This window comes from Acomys minous (assembly GCF_964271855.1).
Source record: "Acomys minous genome assembly, chromosome: 17".
In the NCBI taxonomy this organism is placed as follows: Eukaryota; Metazoa; Chordata; class Mammalia; order Rodentia; family Muridae; genus Acomys; species Acomys minous.
The window spans coordinates 18,993,788-19,012,088 of record NC_140500.1 but is presented as its reverse complement, the minus strand read 5'-3'; the positions used below and the strand labels follow the sequence as shown (position 1 = coordinate 19,012,088).

Sequence of the window (18,301 nt, the reverse complement as noted above, 5' to 3'; positions counted from 1 at the left end):
GCCAGTTTGATTTCAACAACAATATTAATAATAATAACAGCCATCTTTGGTCAGGTAGCAGCCTAGGAACAGCTGAGGAAGATGCTGATGTAGTGAGAGATCCGCTTCTCAAGTCCCCAGAACAAGTGCAACCCTGTATGTAGCAAATCTCTTCTCTCTCTTTGATGATAATTTTTATTCCCAGCTTAACTTGCCCTGTCATCATGATGATGTCACCTAACTCATTTAGTGTCACATAACTGGGCAGTGGTGGAGGCAGGATTTGAACCTGAGGCAACTTGGCTCTCCCCACTCTGCCAGGCCACCTCCCAGATGCTCAAGTGTGATGGTCCCTTCACCCTTCCTTCTTCCTGTAGTGAAAAAGCAGGGTAGGTATATGGGTAGTCTGTCATTTAGCAAGATTTGCCTACCTTCAGCCTTGTCACACTATTGAGAATCTGGGGTCCCACTGCACATGGGGTTCTCCTCATTTGCATGGCTCCCGGGGATGCATTGGGGCTTTGGTCTTCTAGCTGCCCTCTGCAGAAGGGATTCAAGAGGAATCAGTATGACTTAGTGGCCGCCTTCAAATAGGCAGCAGGTGTAGTGGGGAGAGAAATACCAGCTGAAGCCAGATTAAAGGAGAAACCCACCTTAACCCCTCAGGAGGAATTTAGGATTGATCTGCAAATGTTCTGATTGCACACTTAAGCTGTTCGAATTACTCTGGATAACTGGGAAATCTTCTTAGGACTGTTTAAGGACTGGGTAATTTCCACCTGCATGAAAAGTCCTTTTATTCTGGAGTGGTTTAGAAACTCAGCCTCAGGCAGGTACAAAGTATGTTCAGCTGAGAGACTTAACTTCGTGATAGGGCGTGCTTAGTTAGCATGAGCAGGGCCCTGGGTTTGGACTCCAGTCAGGAAGAAAAGAGGGAGAGAGAGTGGAAGGGATAGAGGGAGGGAAGGAGGGAGGGAGGGATGCAGGAAGGAAGGAAGGAAGCCTGGAAGAGAGGGCAGAACTTAGCTTGTCTTTTTTGTAACTGTACTGTCTCTTGGTCTAATAAATAATTTTCTAATAAAAACATTACTATTGTGTGCATATGTGTGTGTGCACATGCCACTATATGACTGTGGAGGTCAGAGGACAGATTTATGGAGTCAGTTCTCCCCTTCCACCTTTACCTGGTCCTGGGAATTGAACTCGGGTCACCACACTTACATGGCAAGTGCATTTACCCACTGAGCTTTATCTCACCAGCCCTTCTAATGGAAAACCTTGGAGACAAGAGCCCTATCTATGACCAAGTTTGTTAAGGCTTCCTTGGGCTCCAACCAGGTGGGAGATAGCTGAGATCAGGACAGGGTTCCACTTTGCTTTAAGATGGAAGCAGCAGTGATTCCATTGTTTTGTTGCTCACTGCCCTTGGAGAACCACACAAGCTGTGCAGAGACCTCAAGTCAACTCAGAGGCCTGGGGAGAAGGGAAAGAAGGCTGGATACCAGTAGAGAAATGGCCTTCTGAAGGAGCACTGCTCTGCTTCTGTGTGCTCAGGCCAGTGGTTCTCAACCTGTGGGTCCAGACCCCTTTGGGTGTCATGTATCAGTTATCCCGCCTATCAGATAATCATTATGATTCATAACAGTAGCAAAATTATGGTTATCAAGTAGCAATGAAATAATTGTATAGTTGGGGGTCACCACAGCATGAGGAACTGTATTAAAGGGTCACAGCATCAGGAAGGTTGAGAACCATTGGTTTAGGGTCTGCACAGTCTGGAAGTTTCCACAGGGTAGTTGTTTAATTTTCAGCCATTTTTCCGTCCTTGACAGAGTTGAATGTCAAAGGAAGACATATAGACATACACAGGCAAAACAACCATACATCTAAAATTAGATAGGTAGGTAGGTAGGTAGGTAGATAGATAGATAGATAGATAGATAGATAGATAGATAGATAGATAGATAATAGACAGACAGACAGACAGATTATGCAGCAGATGAGGCTGTATTGTTTAGCCCTAGGGGACAGAAGAAGGCTGTGCCCCGCACACAACAATAATTCCTCATCTCCCACCTTCTCACTCAGTACACTCATTGAGTTATTGATTACAATAAGCTGCATGCCTTTGAAGTCTGTAGCTTGATACATTCTGACATAGATAGATGTGCCTGTTCATATGTGTATGTGTCTGTGTGTGTGGGTTCTACATCTAACTAGACATGAGAAGTATTAAAGAATATGTGTGCACTGAACAGGCGCAAGGCTTTTTCTCATTGTTCTTCCCTAGAGAATAAAGTATAAGGGCTGTTTAGATAACACTTACACTGTAATGGGCATTATAAGCCATCTCTATGTGGCATATAATGGGAGACAGGAGCAGTGATACACATCTGTGGTCCCAGCACATGGGAGACTGAGGCAGGAGGATCGCAAATATGAAGTCAGCTGGGTTACACTGTGAGGGCCTGTCTCTAAATAAATAAATAAATAATATGGTAGAGTATGTATATATTATATCTAAATACGACCCCATGTTGTATGAGGAACTTGAGCATCACAACTTTTGAGCAGAGTGGGGAATCTGGAGCAGCCTTTCAGGGATGCTGAGAGACCACTGTGCATCAATGAATAAGCAAAGAAATCTGTGAGCCCATCAGTGGATTCACCTGCCACTCTCAGGAGATGAAGGCGGTGATCCTATCCATCCGTATCCTAGATCTCCCCCTGCCTCTCTCTCATGCCTCCTCACCCCGTATCGTATTATCTTTCTCTTATGGTTGTTTACAATTTCCACGAACGTGATCAAATGCATGTAGAACCCTGGGCAACAACTGTAAACACAATTACGTAAGTGGAATCACATGACGTGCGTTCCTCCTTGGTTTCTTGTGTTTGTGTGATTATTTTGAAATTTATCCATTTTTGTTACTCAAGATCCAGTTCATTGCCTGTTCACGCAGAGTAGCTTCTACTGTATGTTCACACTACAGCCTGTGTGTCCATTCATCTTTTGTGTTGTGTAGGTTTTTAGGTTCAGAGATGCAGGGTATCCTCTAGCCCTCCTCCTTGTGAATCCTTCTGTCTCCTTCAGCAGTGTGTGTGTGTGTGTGTGTGTGTGTGTGCACGCGCTCGCACGCGCAAGTTTGGAGATGTAGGGTATCCATTAGCCACCTCCTTTCAATCTCCATATATTTCTTTCCTTCTCTCTTGATTTTTTCTCGTTTGAAGGACTGGCTGATCTATTAGCTCTCACTGTAAATCACACTGACCCCCGAGCCCTGATAATTAAGAGTTGGTTGCTAAGAGATCTCATCGGGATATGCCAGCAACCAGCTCTGGACCTCGATTTTCTCCTCTTCTGCCGTTTTTCTGTTGTTCTTTTTGTTTTTTTCTGTTTTTGTTTTGTTTGTTTGTTTGTTTTTTGCTCCACCCTCTTGTCACACACTTCTTTTTCCCATCTCCCCTGTTCAGGTTCTAAAAACACACAAAGAAATCCGCAGGTCTGATGGCCACCCCCAATGGAAGGGAAGACTCCAGCTCCCAGGTACCAGGCCACGGAAAGCAGGGAAGCGGCGCCTCCATGGAGCAGCTGGAGCAGCTGGAGCACCCGGAGGGGCTGGAGGCGGAGGAGCAGGTGCCAGACCACAGTGTCGTGTGGAAGAAGGCACAGGAGTTCTTCCAGACCTGTGACTCCGAGGGCAAGGGCTTCATCGCCAGGACAGACATGCAGGTGAGAGCGGGCCCCACCTGGAGCTTCACCTCACTCCAGAAAAGGCCTCACGATCTTTGCTCTGGAGGGTTGTCAGTACGGGCCATGTGGGGAACCTGGTCTCTGTTCATTCCACGCTCCACCCTTACCTGCTGCTGGGCTGTTTGCCTTCCCAGACTCTACGACCATACCGGGACTGTAGGACCCAATGATAGTAACGTGGTGGACTAGGCATAACCCTGGGGTCTGGCGATGAGGCTCAGTTTGTAGAGTGCTTGTCTAGCTAGCATTCATGGAGCCCCAGCTTTAATCTCTAGCATCATAGAAGCCTATGGAAATGGGGCATAGAAGCCTATGGAAATGGGGCGTGGTGGCACATACCTGTAAACTCAGCTACCTAGGAGGTGAGGCAGGAGAACCGTTGGTTCAAAGCCAGTGGGCAACTCAGTGAGGTCTTGTCTCAAAAATAAAATTAAAAGGGGCTGGGGATGTAGTCCAATATTAGAGCACTTTGCCTAGCACCCCTAAGGCCATGGGTTCAAGTCCCAGTGCTACAAAACTGCAAAAAAAAAAAAAAAAAAAAGTCACTTATGAAATGACTTTTACATTTTATGTAATTTCTTGTGTGTCACCACAACTCTCCCTTTGATTATTTTTTGCAGCCACTTTAAAATCCATTCTTACTTCACTGGCCATACAAAACTAGGCAGTGGCCAGATTCAGCATTAGCAGTGTCATGCACAGGACACTCCCACCTCCTTCCCCGACCCCCTCAACTATTCCTGAGAATGAAATGGTCCATCCCCAGAGGTTGAGAAAGCCTGGTTTACACCAAGCAATCTACTAAAAAGCCAAGCACATCACAGCCTGCCATGGGACAGAAACAGGTGTAGCCTCAGTTCTCCCAACGATGCTCAGAGTAGCTGAACTGAAGCAACAGGCAAGAAACAGGTGTGTTCAAGCTGCTGCGGGTACCCAAAGGAAGGAGGGCGTGTGCAAGCCTGGCCTTGAAGATGGCTCTCCTCCAGCTTCTTCTCCAGCGTGGGTGTCACTTGCACACGTGTGAAAGCATGCAACCAGGAAACAAGGTGGCTGAACCTGAGTCTGAACAATCTTTCTTGGGGTTCACACTGCTAACAAACTTGTTATCACGCCTGTGTGTATTTGCATATAGGTGTAGAGAGTGAAAAGCCCTGTTGAGGGTCCCGCTGACCTTGGAGTTTCCTTCCTGATCCTTTCCAGCAAAAAATATAATGGGAGCTATCAATTTTCCGCCAGACCCCGCAACCTGAAGCTGAGTAGGGATGGGGGGGGAGCAGGAAAGGGGGTGCAGGGGATAAGTAATCTCGGAGAAAGGGCTGGGATCTGGCTGTTGGGAGTCAGGGAAATCTCATCCCACCGCCAGGGAGAATGCCTTTCGTTTCTAATGGAGCGGATATGTTCCCTGCTTGCAAAATCAACGCTTGCCTACCCTGAGTTCTCTCCCTGTGGTTCTTACCACAGCTGGTTTATGGCCTGTTGACGCCTGCTATGCAGCTGAGCTTCTGGAGTCTTTGCACACAGTTTCCCTCTCCTTCCTTTCTTGACAAACCCATTCATATTTAATTCAGTTCTTCCAAATGGCTTTCCCAGCAGCCTCTCTCCCCACTTGGTGATGTGTTCTAAACGCCTCCGTTAACGCACAGCCAAACGATGCTTTATGGCTCATCAACTAAAAGACTAGGAGCCCAGAGCTCCCTCCAGGTGTGTCATGGGCTGTCACACCTGCCGACTCTGGCTGTCCACATGTGTGTCCACTTTCCTTCCTCCAAAGTCCTGTGCATGCTGGCCAACGCTGTCAGTCACTTGCCTGAGAGGAGTTTGTGCAGCTGGCTCTTGGGTTCCTGAGGAAGGAGGAGAGACAGCTGAGAGGTAACGAAGTCTCTTGGGGATCCTCACTTGGCGAAGGATTGTTAGGTACAGGAAGAGTCTTGCTTTGGCCTGGGGCCATTTCACGCCAGACAGACAGACGCCAGAGGGAAGTGTCAACAGCTCAGCTACCTCATTCCTCATGCTGTCAGTGGGTGCAGGCTTGAAACCTCCAAGGCCCTCCCCAGTGACCTACCTCCACTAGCTAGATCTCAGGACCTCCTAAAAGGGGACCATCAGCTGGGGGACCAAGTATTGCATCCTCATGAACTTGTGGGGACCATTTCACATTCAAACCAGAACAATATATATATATATCCCCACAACTACTACAAGAGTAGTACTGGGTCCCTAGGATAGGAGGCCTCCACTAAGGAAGATCCACATAGTAGGAGAGGCAGCATGGCTCAGGAAAGGAGAAGCACAAAGGAAATGACCAGGATTCAATTTCATCAACCTGACATGTCATGGTGACTCTGTGAACCTATGTTTCTCCCTTTCTCTGCCTTTTCGTACTACTTTTTTAAAAAAAATTCTTTTTTCTACTAGGGGTCAAACCTGGTGTCTTGGGCAGGCTGCATAAGTTCTTTACCATTCGACTACACCTGTAGCCCTGTTTTTACTTTTTATTTTGAAGCACAGTCTCACCAAGTTACCCAGGCTGGCCTTGAACTTGGGATCCTCCTACCTCAACTTCCTGTGTAGCTAGGATTACAGGCCTGTGCCACCAGGCCCTACTCCTCCTCCTGCTTTGAGTGGTTTCCTGATGCCTGGTATTGTGTCTGAGGCTTCCCATATGTGATCTCATTTCACATCAGAACACAGCATCTTCTAGAAATTTACGTAAAGCTAGTCATTCCTGGATGGCATTGGTCCTTGACCGTGCGAAGAGTGTCCCCTTTGAAGTCAGTCCTGGATTTGGCTCCTTGGCTATATGACCCTGGGCCTGTCAATTGACCTCTACACTTCATCTTTAAGATGGGAATAGTAATATCTACCCCACAGGGGTATCATGAGCATTAAATGCAAAGGTACATACATGCATGTGCTTCTTTATAAATCATATAGAAAGCTGTCAGATGCATTAGTTGGCACCCAACAAAGGGTCTTTGCACTAACATAGTGAGAAGGAGGATGCTCCTGCTTTTGCAGGCCTGAGCCAAGCTCTAGGCCCCCATGACCATCAGCACACTGACCAGCGCAGTCTGCATTGCTTTCAGAGGCTTCATAAGGAGCTGCCCCTAAGTCTGGAAGAGTTGGAAGATGTCTTTGATGCCCTGGATGCTGACGGCAATGGCTTTCTGACCCCAGAGGAGTTCACCACTGGATTTAGTAAGTTCTGATGGGTGCTGGGGACCCAGGTCTGGGGGTCTGCCTCCAGCTGTGTAACGTAGCTTCCTGTTCCCTCCGCCTCTTTTGGATTCTGTCTCCAGAGATTTTCTGCTTTCCTTTTGGGGGTGCAGAGCCCAGGGTCTTGGGGGAGGAGATTACAGGGCTCTTGACTGTTTACATGATGACATCCTCTGTGCCCATGGACTGTCACTGCCAGGGCTCCTGCAGAGGAGCTCACACAGGTTTGGCATCAGCAGGAAGCTGGGTCAGGATTTCTTAGCTCCACCTTTCCTGCCTTGACAGACAAAATAAGCAAGCAAGAGTGTGCAATAACTGGATCGCTCAGCCTAAGAACGGCCAAGCCTTTTGAGTTGAGAGGCAGCAGCTATCAGAGACATTTCTGGGTTTGAATAGCACAGTCATTCTCAAGGTCACTAGCAGGAAAGAGAACTAAGGCCTGGGACAAATGATAAAGACTGCAGATGCTACCCTCAGATGAGATGAGCCACTAGGCCAATTTCCCCATCTATCTGCTGCCTGCAAAGGGCCCTGCAATTTCCTTAAACATATCAGATGCCTTTACTGACCCCCCTGGGGCCTGTCATTGACTTGAGGGGACAGGACTGATTGCTGTCATGTCAGCCAGTGTGAATACAGAGAAAGTCACCTGTCCATGTGAGGCAGCGCAGTTGGTGGGGATGGTAAGGCAGGCTGCTGGAGAGTGATGGAGGGAGCGACCTTACTGCTTAATGCAGAAACTGGAAAAGACACCCTCTTCCTCTTCCTCCTCCTCCTCCTCCTCCTTCTTCATTGTGCTAGGTAGGGATTGAATGCAAGGCTTGGCTATGCTAAGGCAAATGCTCTACCACAGAGCCGAGCCACATCCTCTTAAGATCACAGGCTCTACACCCATTTCGGATATCCACTAGGGAGCCAGCCTGCTTCCCAGGTGCTGCCTCCAGGCTCTGGCATCGCTGTGAGGATGCAAATGGAAGATCAAAGAATACAAGCTCCAGGCTCAGTGTTCCTGGATCTCTGCTAGAGAGGCATCCTCTTTTTCTTCTCTAAGGCAAACCTTGAGTGAGCCCCGGAAACAGAGGAAGCCCAGTCCAATTCAAGTCCTTGCTCTCTACTCTCCTAGGTCACTTCTTCTTCAGCCACAGTAGCCGCCAAAGCGAGGAGGAAGCTGGCCAGCAGGTGGCCCAGCTCCGAGAGGAGAAGGTGTATCAGTCCAGAGGGGATGAGGATGTGGGAGACATGGACCACGATGAGGAAGCACAGTTCCAGATGCTGATGGACAGACTTGGAGCCCAGAAGGTTCTGGAAGAGTAAGTCTATTCTGGGCCCCATTCAGTGCTACCCACCTGTCTCCCATGCTCTCCACTGTCCCTACTTCCTACTGCTTGTTGTCACCATCACAGACCTTGGGTCTGCTGACCCTGCAAAGGGTGCCCTGCATCAGAGATGGCTTGGGTGTGTCTTCATGAAAGGTAGTGTCTTAGTTAGTGTTTCTATTTCTGTGAAGAGACACCGTGATCATGGAAACCCTTATAGAGGAAACCATTTAACCGGGCCTGGCTTACAGTTCACAGAGTTAGTCTAATATCATCGTGGCGGGAAACATGATGGCGTGCAGGCAGACATGGTGCTGGAGAAGGAACTGGGAGTTCTACATCTTGATCCACAGGCAGCAGGAAGAGAACTGGCTTTGAGCTTCTGAGGTCTCAAAAAAAATCTGCCCCCTAATCAGGCACCTCCTCCAACAAAGCCACACCTACTCCAAGGCCACACCTTCTAATAGTGCCTCCCTATGGCCTCTGGGGGGGGGCATTTCCTTTCAAACCACAGGTGGGAATGGTTTAATGATTGGAAAGTCATGATTTCAGGGAGAGAAGGGGCCAGTGAAGAAAGTAATCTGGCAAGATCAGCAGAGAAGTGCCTTGCTCCCAAAAGAGGTGAGAAAGGCCAGCAAAAGAGCGTGTCAAGCAGGCAGGAGTCAGGCCAAGGCCCAGGAGAGAGTCAGCTGGTGACAGAGTTAGCAAGGTAAGAAGTGAAACTTGCCCACCAGCAGCAGAGCAGACATGGCAGCTGTGGATAGGCCCAGGATGATGCTTGGGTCTGAAAGGGAAGAGAGAGACAGTCACTGGGGGACACTCTTTAGTCAGACTCCTGACTCAGCTTCACCAAGGACAGGTCCAGTCCAGAGCCCAAGTACCACTGCCCGGGGGCTTCATGAAGCCTCCTGCTGCAAGAAGAGGAGTGAGAGGGCACTGCCAAGATTGGGGTACTGTCACAAATGGCAGGGACTGAGGGCCACCTTCCTGAAGGGCTCTCAAGTCACAGCTCACTAAATAGCACATTGAGGACCGTGTCAAACGCCTGTGTAGAACTGAGATGAAACGATATGTCTGGAAGGTGGTTTCTAGAATGGCCTATAAAGGCCAACACAGAAGATGGGGACAGCCCCCATCCTCACTGACATGGGCTCACCCTGCAGCCGGAGGGACCTGGTCCTGACAGCACAGCCACAGATAAGACGCACAGCAGGTTGGAACAGCTTCCAAGGTGTCTGTTGCTCAACAGAGGGATTGTGGGTTATTCTAGAAGCAGAGAGATGGATTGGATGACCTTGGGCCTCTTTAACCTACACTTCTTGGTGCCCCCACAAGGGGTAGCTTCCAGAGGCAGGCAGCGAGACCCACAGCTCTTCTTGGAGGTCTGATGGAATGATTTGGCCAATTAGCGAGCTATGACTTTTCATCATGGATTGAACGACTCGGGCCTGTGTCCACTACGGTCATGCTGCAGGGGTCTGATAAAAACAGCTTAGGAGAAGGAAGATTCATTTTGCCTGGTGAGGGTTTTATGTCCATCAGGGCAGGGAAGGCATGGATGGAGGACTGAGGAATGGATGGATGGATGGATGGATGGATGGATGGATGGATGGATGGGAGATTGGATGGTTTAAATGAATAAGCTAGATGTTTGAATGGGAGAGAAGCAGGAAAGGGTGGAAAATAAAGGACAAAGGAGATGAAGGAGAGAGGGAAGGCGGGAGAAAGAGGCGATGATTGTACCCTAACCAGAAGTGGATTGGGGCGACAGTGGTTGCTTCTGTTGGATGCAGAGGGGCCACACCTCTACTATTAGAACATTACTGATGCGACCAGGTGCAACATGACTTCTGAGCAAAGCTTCCAAAATACAGAGTTTACAATGGTCTGCAGGACTTTCTCTGTTATCTGGAGAGTCCCTGGCCCTGCCCTCTCATTGTACTGGCTCTAGGATTTAGGGGGCAGTGGTGAGGGGCGGGGGATGAATCGGATTTGTGTTTCGTGTTCATCAATCACAGCTGTAGATTTTTGAGTGCAGAACGGGAGAGTGGGGCCCACACATACAACCCCTCCATATTCTCTTTTGGGTGACAGGCTTGCCATGGCCTCTCCCTCTGCTGCTCCTCTGGGTGTGCATTCACCCCCACATGCCTGTTTCCGGGTGATTCTCAGGACCTTTCACCCCATATCTCTTTCCTGCACACCTCTGAGTCTGACTTCCCACTTGTCTGTATGTGCCCTTCAGACTCCATCTTTCCCTTCCTTTCCCCTGCCAGACACCCCCAGTGCCACCAGGCCCCAGTGGGGTGCTGCTGCACATTTGCCTCCTTTCCCAGAAGTGACAATTGCATTCTGCCGTCGCTAAGACAGCTCGTCTAACTCTCAGCAGGGAGGACATCCTTCCTAGGGGCAACAGTCTTTCTGCAGCATTTCAGTGTTGGCTCTGCCTAGATGCCTCCAGCCCCCTCTTGGTATTTGAGACGCTGGCGAGCACATCGACATGCATGGTCGATGCGACCAGCCTATCATGAACATTACAGAGGAAGGAAGCAGCAGAGCAAGAGGCCGGCACAGGTTTCTCTATCACTGCACTAGGGAATGGCCCTAGCATGCTGCATCTGCCTTGCAGGCCATAGTGGAGGGCAGTGCTGAAGACACTTTGTGCCATAAACTCCAGCTATTTAAGGCAGATTGGCATTGTGTTTCCAGCTGTTTACTCCCCTGTTTGGAGCCCCCCACGTTTTCCCGCAGAGCGTCGCTTACTGGCTCACCACTAATGTCTCCTTGCCTCACAGTGAAAGTGACATCAGGCAACTGTGGCTTCAGCTGAGGAAGGACGAGCCTCACTTGCTGTCCAGCTTCGAAGACCTCCTCAACGCCATCTTCGCTCAGCTCCAGGAAGCCCACGAGCAGAAGAATGAACTGGAGTGTGCACTCAGAAAGTAGGTGCCCATCTCTGCCCGCGGCGGGTGTGCCCCTTTCCCTGTCTTTTCCGAAGGCTCATTCTAGTAAACTTCTTCATCACCATCTCCCAAAGAGAGTAGAGGGCTTTGGCTGGTGTGGTATATCTGCTTTACAGCCCAGCTCACCCTTATTAAGCACCCTCTGTTTGCTAGAAGCTATTTTAAATATTTGATGTACATTAGCTCACTTGATAGGGCCTATCCACTATTACCCACATATACACACGAGAAAATATGATCCATAAGTGTAACACGTCCAAGAATTGCCCAGCGTGTAAGTGTCGGGGGCAAGGATTCAGATAGCACAGAGCCCTGGACAGGAAGGGAGTAAGACAGGAAAGCCCTAGCATTCTGGGCCTTCCCCAGCTCCCAGCATTCCTTGCTTTGTGGAAGTAGTATATCTGCAAGGGAGGAGGGAACAGCCGTCCTCCCCATTGTAGCCTCCCCTCTCAGTAGCCTCTTTGCCACCACAGTGTGTCAGAAGACAAGGCTAAGACCTTGCCCAGGGACTGCTGCCAACCTAAACCGGTGTCCACACAGGTGGATACCTTGGATCAGAGGTGCCCTGTGGAGGTGCTTTCCCAAAATAGCTGCCAAGGGAAAAGCTATATTTTGGGGGGAAAATATTAGAATTCTGCTTCAGTGGGTTTGAGACTAAGTCATGCTGAAGGATACCCACTGGCCAGATGATTGTTTATAGCATTTCGGGGCAGCCCATAAGATTTGAAGGAGGGAAGGGATTAGGAAGAAACTTGGAATCAGGCAGAAACCAGCTTGAATCTTGGTTCGGCCACTTGTTAACTAGCTGCGCAACATACACCTAGTTGCTCGACCTCTCTGAGCCTCAGCTTCCTTATCTGTAAGAAAGACGTGGCCGCAGTGTCCATCTCACAGAGCTGGATACGCTAGTGGGATCACACCTGTATTTGTCCACCGTCTCTCTTGGTCAGTTTGGGAACTTGTCTGGCTGACTGAAGGAGAATGTTTGAACTTTGCCATAATGTGGCATCGTGTGGCTGCGTCTTGATGCGGCGCCCGTGAGCATTGTGTGTACGCCTCAGAAGTTGGGACTGGCAGTTGGGACATCTGGGCGAGTCCTGCAAGGCTTGGCGACCAGCTGCCTCTGTTACCTTGCTCAAGTCTCTTGGCCTCTTTGAAGCTCTAGTTTCACATCTGGAATGTGAGGAATAAGGATTAGTTTCCCTTCCTGACCCTAGCACGCGTGGCTTGGCTGAGGGGAACCACAGCAAAAACCAGTGTCCCCCTTCCACACAGGAAGGCAGTCTTTCTGTTCCCTAAGGAGGATGATTGTTACTGGAGTGGAGAGGGAGCTGGCTTGTGCTCTCATAGACAGGACCTCCTGCGCTGGCCCCACTCCTGAAAGGAAAGGCATTCCCTGCCATGCTCCACGACTGAGCCTCACGTCCATCTGAGAGTGGCTGCGGGAAATGCTCACAGGCCCTAGTTTAGTAGCTGTGATTAACATCCTTGAGATGAGAGTCAAGGCAACTCTTGGCCACATGTTCAAAACCATCCCATCCCTTCTTGGTCATCTTCTGTCCATGGTCCTCCCGGCTGAGGCTGGTCATGGCCAGCTCCTGGGGGGGGGGGGAGGAGTGTTCGGTGATCCCTGCTAGTCTCACCCAGGGACACTCTCTGGCTGCAGAACCAGGCAGCTGCCGGAAGTAGGGAGTACAACACCCACACAGGACGGAGGCCTGGCCACTTACAAGCTGTGTGACCGGAAGCTACTTGCTTTCCTGCTCTGCGTATCAACAAAAACATTGACAACATGTGTGAATGGGGTGAGTGGTTTTCAGACCTGTTGTGATTGTGACCTACCAGAAAGAAGAAATGCATCTTCTTTGCAGGCTTTGCACACTTACTGGATGTACGGCTGAAAGCTCAGTTTCGTAAGATAGCTCATGCTTGTGTTTCATGGGACAGTGAGATTTTCTATTAAAGACTTATAAACGTCCCCTTTATTCTATTAAAAAAATTGGTCACGCCTTGTCAGTGGGACAGATGGTCTGTAAGGCACCCTGTGCTCTGTAACCTTGGCAGCTCAGAAATCAAACAAGACACTGGAAAAACGGGGTGTTGAACTCGTAAATGCTCTCTCTGCAAATAATGCACAGGGCGAGGCTTCAGGTTTGGAGCTTGTTGGTGGAGGATGTGTGCAGGCTTCAGAGAAGGAAGTAGGGTCAGAGGGGAGAAGGGCTTCCAAATGCAGGATGGAAGCAGAGCATTGTGGGAACAGAGCATCCTGCTGAACTGCCAGAATGTCTCCAGTTCTGCCAGAGCTCCGCTCAGGACAGGTGTGACATTTTCATTTCATCTGAAATGATCGCCTGTCACAGAGGCAGGTAGTGGCAGGAACAAGTCATGGCTGCTGTGTGTGACTGGCTGACACACGTGTCACCAGTGGGCAGCATTTAGTTAGGGCTTCCTCTCTGCCAGGCTCTGAGTTTGTTGCCATCTGTGAAGAATGAGTGTGTGGTCACTGACCAAGCAGACTCCGAAGAAATCTGCCCGGCGCTGACCAAGAAGCCCTGGCTGGAGTTCTGGGCAGTGTGGCCACAGGCATAGAAGTTTCTGTTTCTTCTCCTGCTGGCATTATAGCTTGCTTCTTCCTCCTGTGGGACTCAGAGAAAATGGGGTTGACTTCCGGGAGAGTGTGAGTCTGGGCTTCCTCTGGTTGAGGCACAGCTCCCTGTTCTCAGCTCCTGGGCTGGAATGGAAAACTGAGGCTGTCAGCTGGGCTGTAGTGAGTGGAGAGTGCTCCTTCCACCTCACATCCACCCCCAGGGTGTGGGAGGGAGAGGATGGCCCTGAAAGAGGGGATGCTTGGGAAAGTATTGGCATTGAAGACCAACTGCAGAGTGTACTTGGTGTTGTCAGAAATAACCAGGGTCTGCCTCCCCTTATGGCCAGGGATTTAGTTGAAATAGGAGGAGACACGTCTGGGATCATCAGTCCCTTTCTTCTGTCTTTGCATATCCATTGGGAAGTAGCCTTAGACCCACGAGGCCAGGTGAAAAACCAAGTCAAATGCCAGAGCCTGGGATAGAGCCCAGGGCCTCTGCCCAGTGTCAGTGTGAACTGTTCCCACTGGGCCTTGCCTCTCCCTGAGTGTTTTACAGTATCTCAAATGCTGTCTCCCACATTCCCAGAGATTCAGGAAACTGTGCATTCTAGCATAAGGGGTGCACTAGTTAATTACCTGGCATGAAGCAGGTGTCTGAGGGAGGAAGGACTGATTTTGGCTCGTGGTTGAGCCAACAGTCCATCTCTGGGGAGGAATAGCTGAGGATGGCTCCAAGGAAGGGTGTAGTGGCTTTTTTTTTAACATCTCAGTAGATCAGGAAACACACAACACATGTACACACACACACACACACACACACACACACACACACACACACACACACACACCACAAAAGCCAGAAAAGATCTGCCTGAATCTATGCAGCTCCAGATAGCTCCATCGTTCCATGCCCCTCAGAGAAGGCTAGTTTGTTTTAGCCCACAGAAGCTGTGTTCCAGGCTGCCCCTCTAATGCGTGTAGGTTTGGGTAGGGGATTCTAGGTGATGCCTGGCTCAACCAAATGCACTAGTGTTGTGGGCATGATGATTGGAGGCAGAGACCATATTGTTGGCATTGCCCGGTGAGAAAATGGAAAGCTGATGACTACTTGTGCCCTGTGCTTACCACAGCCATAATTTGCACACCTGACCCATGAAAAGCAGTTTGCTTTTGGGGACGGAAGAATGCTACAGGGGTGTTTTCTATAGGTAACAGGATCCACTAAGAAGAATCCATCTTGAAACCCATTGTCAGCCTCAACCCTTCACAGATCTTTCTATACTCTTATACTTTCCTTCCATTTATCTATACTCTACTACAGAGAGACCAATCTCAAAGGACCACAAAACAAACAAAAAAATACCACATTTTTTGTTTGCTGTCCAGAGACTGCAGTTACCTGACAAAGACAGTAGGGGGCAGTGATGAGTCTCTATAACCCGAGCTGACTGCTGCTAGACCTGCTTTCTTTTATTTATTTATTTATTTATTTATTTATTTATTTATTTATTTATTTATTTTTTCTGGAGAGTTCTCCAGCTGAAGATCCTCGCCCTGTGGTTGGTGGTGCATTGCAAAGTGCATGGAGAAGGACATTAAGCCCTCCTACCTTCTGTCCGAATGCCCTCAATGCAGTTAGTCCCCATACTTTACTCCTTTCCTCTACTTCCCAGGGGCCAGACATCAGATGGACTTGGGTAATGCTGACAATACTAGCTGAAAAACGTATATTGCACACCCAAGGCTGCTTGGGGGAGCATCAGAGGATGGTGAGGAGCGTGCAAACTGTCCCCCTCCCCCCCAAATCAAGCCTGGCTTCTTCTTTTTATCCTGACCTTCATTCACTGGCTCATTCTTCTAGTCTGAGTCATTTTCTTCACGTACAAGCAAAAACAGTTCGGGTTGGAAATGCATGAGCTCCTTTTTAAAAATGTTTTAAATGATCTTTATTTGTAGTTATTATGAGAGAGAAGCTGTGTGCCACAGTGTGTGTGTGTGTGTGTGTGTGTGTAGACCTCTTCCAGGAACTGTTTCGCTGTGGGTTCACCGACTGCACTGAGGTCATCAGACTTGTGAGCTGAGTCACATGGCTCTACCAGCCGAGCAGTCTTGCTGGGCACACATTGCACATGCTCCACGGGAGATTCTGCTCAGTCCGTGGCAGTGAGGGCCCCACTATCTTTGCATCTGCACTTTGCCAGAGCTCCTGCAAACCAGGAGCTCAAACCAAGTCCCCTCATAAAGAGACACGACATCTGAATGGCACCCATCCTAGGCTAGGAGCCCATTCTGAGACTGTCTGGAATTCAAGCTCGTGGGGAGACATGTCCTAAGTGCAGAAAGTCACCACATCTTCTCTCCAAGGCCAGGGACATGCCTTCATTTAGAAAATTAAAGTATCCGGCTTAGTCCTTGGATAGCTTTAGTACCCCCTTGCCTAGAAGAAACTCGACCAGTGGACTAAGTGGCTCCAGAGACCTTTCAAAGTCCCCAACACCTCTAAGTGAAGGTGAGTGGGCAGGACCACAATAGTTTGACCTGTGTTGACATGGCGGTGTCGGTGGTAGGGAGCCTGACTCTCACGGCTGCTAACGGGAGCCCCATGGGCTGAGCGCCAATGCTTTCCTCCATGTAGCACTTTCTGTTTTGAGGTGCGAAGCACTTTGTGAAGGTTAATTAAGTTTCACAGCCCCTGTGGGAGGCTGGCAAGGTAACTTATTGCTAACTACATCTCGCCTTTGAGTTTCTGCAAATGATCTGAGAAAGGCCGGAAAGCCCTAACGCTGGAACTTACTCTGCAGTCTGAGTTTCTCCTCCTTTCTTCTCACTTATCCCATCCTTAACACCTCATTTACCTAATATTACACACACACACACACACACACACACACACACACACACACACAAACACACTCATACACACAGACATACACACATAGATACACATAAATACACACACTCATACACACAGACATAATACATAGATAGATACACAGACACAGGAACATACATGAACACACACACACATGCAGATATAGGCAGACATATGGATACTCATATTCACACACACACACACACACAGATATACAGATAAATACACACTTAGATGTATATACATACAGACAGATACAGAGAAGCACACCTGGGCATACACATAAGAAGATATAGATAGACAGACATACACACATACACATAGATACTCAGAGATATACAGACACATGCGCGTGCGCACACACACACCACCACCACCACCACCAGAGCTAATCCTACGAGAAGGGGTATTTGCCACAGTCAGACATCTCAGGTGACCCTGTTATCCTCTGACTTCAAATTGGGATCGTCATCCTGGCTTCCACACAACCCATTCTTTCAGATCCATCACTGCCCTTGAGGCATCTGTAAGCAGTATGTAGGTGATTTCTCCCTACCTGTTGCAAATCTATCTTTCTTCACCTCAGCCAGCAAATTCTTCTACCCTCCCGACCAGCAGAACGGGCGGCTCCCTCCATTTTCCTGGCCACGACTCTCCGATGACAGAGTGACTGTTGTCAGCCATGGAGAGACTACGGGATTTCTTTGATGGCACATGGCCTCTTTTTTCTGGCCTGGCCTGCACCACTGTGGCTTTGGACTTGGTGTTCTAAGCGTCTGTATGCCTACAGCCCTGGGGTACAGAATGGGGCTTGGGTCTAATTATTCCTCCCACCACAGTACTTTAAGAAAGGCTTAGTGGACGCTACAGTAGTGAACTCTTTCAGCTGAGCCTCCCTTGCTCCCACACACATCCCTTCTCATCCCGGGTGTATTGATGTGTGTTTTCCCTCTAGTTTCTACTTGGCCCTCATTGGTATTTAAAGAACATTTGCCCCTCATTGATATTTAAAGAGAGTAATGACTCTCAAAATGGGGGTTCCAGAGACTTTATTTAACTAGAATTTATTAACTGCATTCTATCCACTGCCTCTTCCTAATATTTCCACAGGCATTTTTAACCTCATTAACATTATCATTAACTGTAGCAACTTCATCTCGATTTTTCAGTTGTATAAACTTGGACATTACTGGTGTGCTGTGGCTTGGCCAAGGCCAGAACTTTTCAATGTCAGAACCAGACCTCCTAGTTGTTGATCCAATGAAGTAATGCAAGCATAGCTGCCTCAGTCAGCACTTGGTTCCTGCCTGAGCTACCGTGGTTCCTTCAATGGCACCATCCAGCCATCACAGGGGGCTTGGAAGGGAGGACACACGTTAGTGCTCAAGACTGCTGCGGACTCCGATGGCCAGCTCACCATGTGCCTGTCCTTCAGCCTCAAGGACAACTCCTGCTGCCTTTCCCTGTCTGCTCCATCCACCTCTTCCCTGTCTCCCCCTCCTCCTCCAGCTTAGTGAGCACCAGATAGCAGAGAACAGATAAGTTGACATCATGGCTGGGGGGGGCGGCACCTAGGCAGGAGAGCCTTAGGAGTGGCTAGCAGAAGTGGGGTGG

General features: G+C 49.1%; 1 protein-coding gene across 6 annotated transcripts in view; it reads left to right on the top strand.

The window, feature by feature from the left end:
• Positions 1 to 18,301, top strand: part of CRACR2A (calcium release activated channel regulator 2A) — a 128,187-nt gene that overhangs the window by 62,610 nt on the left and 47,276 nt on the right. For all 6 annotated transcript variants that reach the window (XM_084766788.1, XM_084766791.1, XM_084766790.1 and 3 more), the window contains 4 exons: positions 3,454 to 3,712; positions 6,820 to 6,931; positions 8,073 to 8,259; positions 11,061 to 11,207. In XM_084766788.1, coding sequence (XP_084622914.1) covers positions 3,488 to 3,712; positions 6,820 to 6,931; positions 8,073 to 8,259; positions 11,061 to 11,207 — 671 coding nt within the window. In that variant the 5' untranslated portion in view covers positions 3,454 to 3,487. The remainder of the gene's footprint in view (positions 1 to 3,453; positions 3,713 to 6,819; positions 6,932 to 8,072; positions 8,260 to 11,060; positions 11,208 to 18,301) is intronic.